Source organism: Fragaria vesca, linkage group LG7 (genome assembly GCF_000184155.1).
Source record: "Fragaria vesca subsp. vesca linkage group LG7, FraVesHawaii_1.0, whole genome shotgun sequence".
NCBI classification, from domain to species: Eukaryota; Viridiplantae; Streptophyta; class Magnoliopsida; order Rosales; family Rosaceae; genus Fragaria; species Fragaria vesca.
In genome coordinates, this window is record NC_020497.1 from 4,388,024 (window position 1) to 4,391,540 (window position 3,517).

General features: G+C 36.2%; 1 protein-coding gene across 1 annotated transcript; it reads right to left on the reverse strand.

The window, feature by feature from the left end:
- Positions 1-277: 277 nt before the first annotated feature.
- LOC101309084 lies at positions 278-2,470 on the reverse strand. The gene is made up of 3 exons (XM_004306688.1): positions 2,039-2,470; positions 1,542-1,617; positions 278-1,042 (listed from the first exon to the last, which is right to left on the reverse strand). Exons 1-3 carry the CDS (start codon positions 2,042-2,044, stop codon positions 585-587), a joined length of 540 nt encoding a protein of 179 aa, XP_004306736.1. The 5' UTR covers positions 2,045-2,470; the 3' UTR covers positions 278-584.
- Between the last annotated feature and the right edge of the window lie 1,047 nt (positions 2,471-3,517).

A 3,517-nucleotide genomic window follows, 5' to 3' on the forward strand; every position in this document is an offset into this window, starting at 1 on the left:
ATTTTACCAATCGTTCAGTTGAAAAAAAGTAAAACAATTTACCAATTGTAGTACGATATATATACACAGATACATAGTAGATCCAAACAAATTTCTTTCTGATTAGAAGGTATAAGAGGTCTGCAGATTAGTAATCAAACACCTTGTCTTCCTCACTCTTAACCTCTTCTCATTTCAGAAATGACATTCCTCCCTTAGGAGTTAGGACAATATATTTTTAGATTTCAAGTAATCTAACAAATAACTTGAAAAGCACTTAAGAGGAACTCAAAATTTTGATAATACTATATATAGATAGTCGAGTGGGGTGGTTGCTTACACTACCACCCTTTTGGATCTGCTCCTCATTACACACTAACCAGACTATGAAGTACACTCACGATGGAGATCAAAACAAAATTTAGAATTCATGTTTATTTTCTCTACACACATTACTAATGTTTGATTCAACATTTCAATGAGGCATTACCATTCTATATACACAGTAGGAACAGCTACTACTTTCTGGGGTTCTGGCCTCCTATTGGTACTGGGAAGATGATTCGAGTCCCTCACTGTGAGGAACATAGTGAGCTCTTGCTTGCTTAGCAAATAACACAAGCATTTGGATTCTCTTCCATGCTTTGCACATAGTAATAAGTTGTCATGTGAGGGTTGTATGCTCTGTAAGCCTTGACAAGCTCTAACACAGGGTCTGGAGGAGGAGCCTCTTTCTTCTTCTCTTCATCTTTCTTCTCCCCTTCCTCTTTTTTCGGCTCTTCTTTCTTCGCTTCCTCTCCTCCTTTCTTCTCCTCCTCTTTCTTGGGTTCCTCCTTCTTCGCCTCTTCCCCTTCTTTCTTCGCTTCCTCTCCTTCTTTCTTTACTTCTTCTTTCTTTGCTTCTTCCTTCTTTGGCTCCTCTTTCTTAGGCTCAACTGCTGGCCCCACTGAGATTATATCTGTTGGCCAATACTTGCGCAATTTGCTCACTACATTCACCGGATCCACCGAACCAATCACTGTTAGTTTCTTCTCCTTCATGTCCATGGCGATGGAATCAATGCCTGCAAATTGTATGATCAAAACAATCAACTGAGAATTCTTGCTCCATACCAAACCGCACTAAAATTCTGAAACTTGTACAGAACAGACCACATATTGATTCAAAAGTGACATCATTGTATTAACTGTATACTTGCAACACACATTGCTCTACTCATAAATCAACAGATTTCAAATGTACATCTTTCAAAAAATATTACCTGGCTCTCATCTTCACCTGAACTCATGCATACACAGAAAGAGCCTGGTAGAGAATTCTCTCACTCACTCTATATTTCCTCATCTCTTTTTAAGTTTTAACCAATTTGCCATAGATGAATAAGAACAAAAAGATGACATCTTCGTTTAACATTTCCCCATCTACATCTCTTGTTTCTTTAGGAAATTAAATCAAAAGCAGTGAAATCTTCCAACTACTACTTTCCATCCAATTTATTTTATGTAAAAGAGTTCTTTTTCTTTGTTCATCAACAAAAAATTAATGAATCTCAGATTTTGTACCTGAAAGAGTAGAAACAGTCTTCAATGCCTTCTGCTTGGCTTTGTCATCATGCAAATCCAACCTCAGAATAAACTTCTGCAAGAACAGATCAACAAACACAAAAGAGATCTGATTCAGAATCCAAGCAACTAAGCCATCACTGAACGAAAAAGAACAATTCTGAACACTAGTAGTCTAAATCTGAACAAATTCTTTTATAAAGACACCAAAACTATTATAAGCAAAAGCAGAATTTGCCAATTTGACTCTTCCCAGATAGAGACCCATGATTAAATATTCCTAGAGACTAATTAAACTAAGATTCTGAGCAAAACCCATCAACAAACATGCCTTAAACTCCTTAAAAACAAAACCAGTCAATCAAACAAACACAAAAAGGAAGACAACCCAAAAAGGCTCTTGAAGAATCAGAACCCGAAAAGAGCAAAACTTGACTGAAAATTTGTGACAAAGATTGAATATTCAGAAATCCTAAAGTGGAAATTCAGATTCCAACCTTCATTTACAATCCTTCTCTCAGAGAAGTGCAGAGCAAAACCAGAAATGAGAGAAGTTGAGTTGAGAGAATTGGGAAAACAGGGGATAATAGCAACTTGGGTTGAAGAGGAAAAAAAAAAGAATAGAGAGAGAGAAAGAGAGGGGAAGACGAAATCGAATAATGCTTTGGTGAAAAGGATGTGGGATTAGAGAGAAAGGAGGGTGGGGGATCTGGACACACTAGGTACCAGAAAAATCCGAATCAAAACAAGCAATGCAGATTAGGAAAGAGAAAAAAGAGAGGAAATTTGATGGAGGAAATAAGAAAAATTAATGGAAAGCTAGAGAGAGAGAAGGAAGAAGAAGTAGAAAAAGAGAAAGCTTTTATGGGTAGAACAGGAACGTGTTGGAAGAATTGAGTAAGCAGTGGAGCTCAGTTCATGGCCCTTTTAGGAGCATGAAGCAGCTAGCTGTATAAACAAAACCATCTAGGCTTGCATGTCACGCGAAGCTTTGGCGCGTCCAACTCACTCTTTTGCAAGTAAAAGACACAATCTTTGAATGACTTGTCTGAAATTCAAAAGCCTTTAGTAAGTAAATCTTAAAAGAGAGGGAAGAAACCATGTTTTTACTTTTCTGGAAGTGTTCATTATTCAATGTGTGATTTGGAGTTGGGGTTGAAAAATTGAAGGTAATTATTTCTTTGGTGAGCTTTGGATTGCAGCCCCACCTAATCCCTCTGTTCTGCAACACAATGGCATTTTAGCCTCTTTTGGTAGGTAACAAAGTTTTAAATTTTATAGAGTATTCTCCGATTTGTAGCTGATAATTTAAATATATACGGTTTAATGTAATTAAAGCTAAATTTAGATGTCATATATGGTGTCCCTAGCTATTTTATTAGATTGGATCTATCATTTAACATAGGGTGTTGATAAAGTAAATTGACTGGTATTCGTATTCATGTTCACTGATTTATATGTGTTTTTTTTTTATCTTAAAAAGAAACAGCTACGTGTCTGAGCAAATATTTCGAATAAATTAAAGGGGTAACACTTGGTAAAACAAATGAAGCTAATATGTGGCTTCTACCTCTCAATTCTTAGCGGAAGGAAGAAATTAAACATGGATTTCTTGTATAAAGAACATGTAAATTAGGCTAGGTCTTCCATCATGTTTTAGCTCCCCAAACAGAGAGCTAAAACGTACAAGCTAGTGTCTGAACTTTTACATCTTAGAAAGAAAATGGATACGATGTATGCATATGTCCTAAATCGATCATTATTCTATTCATGTTAAAGAAACACATAGTCTTTACATTTCTAAATCTCACTTTGCCTAAAGAATAAGTGTATGTTGTTCATCAAATCTGCACATAGTATGTAAACACATGTTGGTACCGTACTCTCTTCAATGTTGTGGAATAATGGAGCTTCACTTTGGATTTGTACATCGATCTTAACCTCTCTAAAACGGAAATGCATTGTTCGTAGTTCGT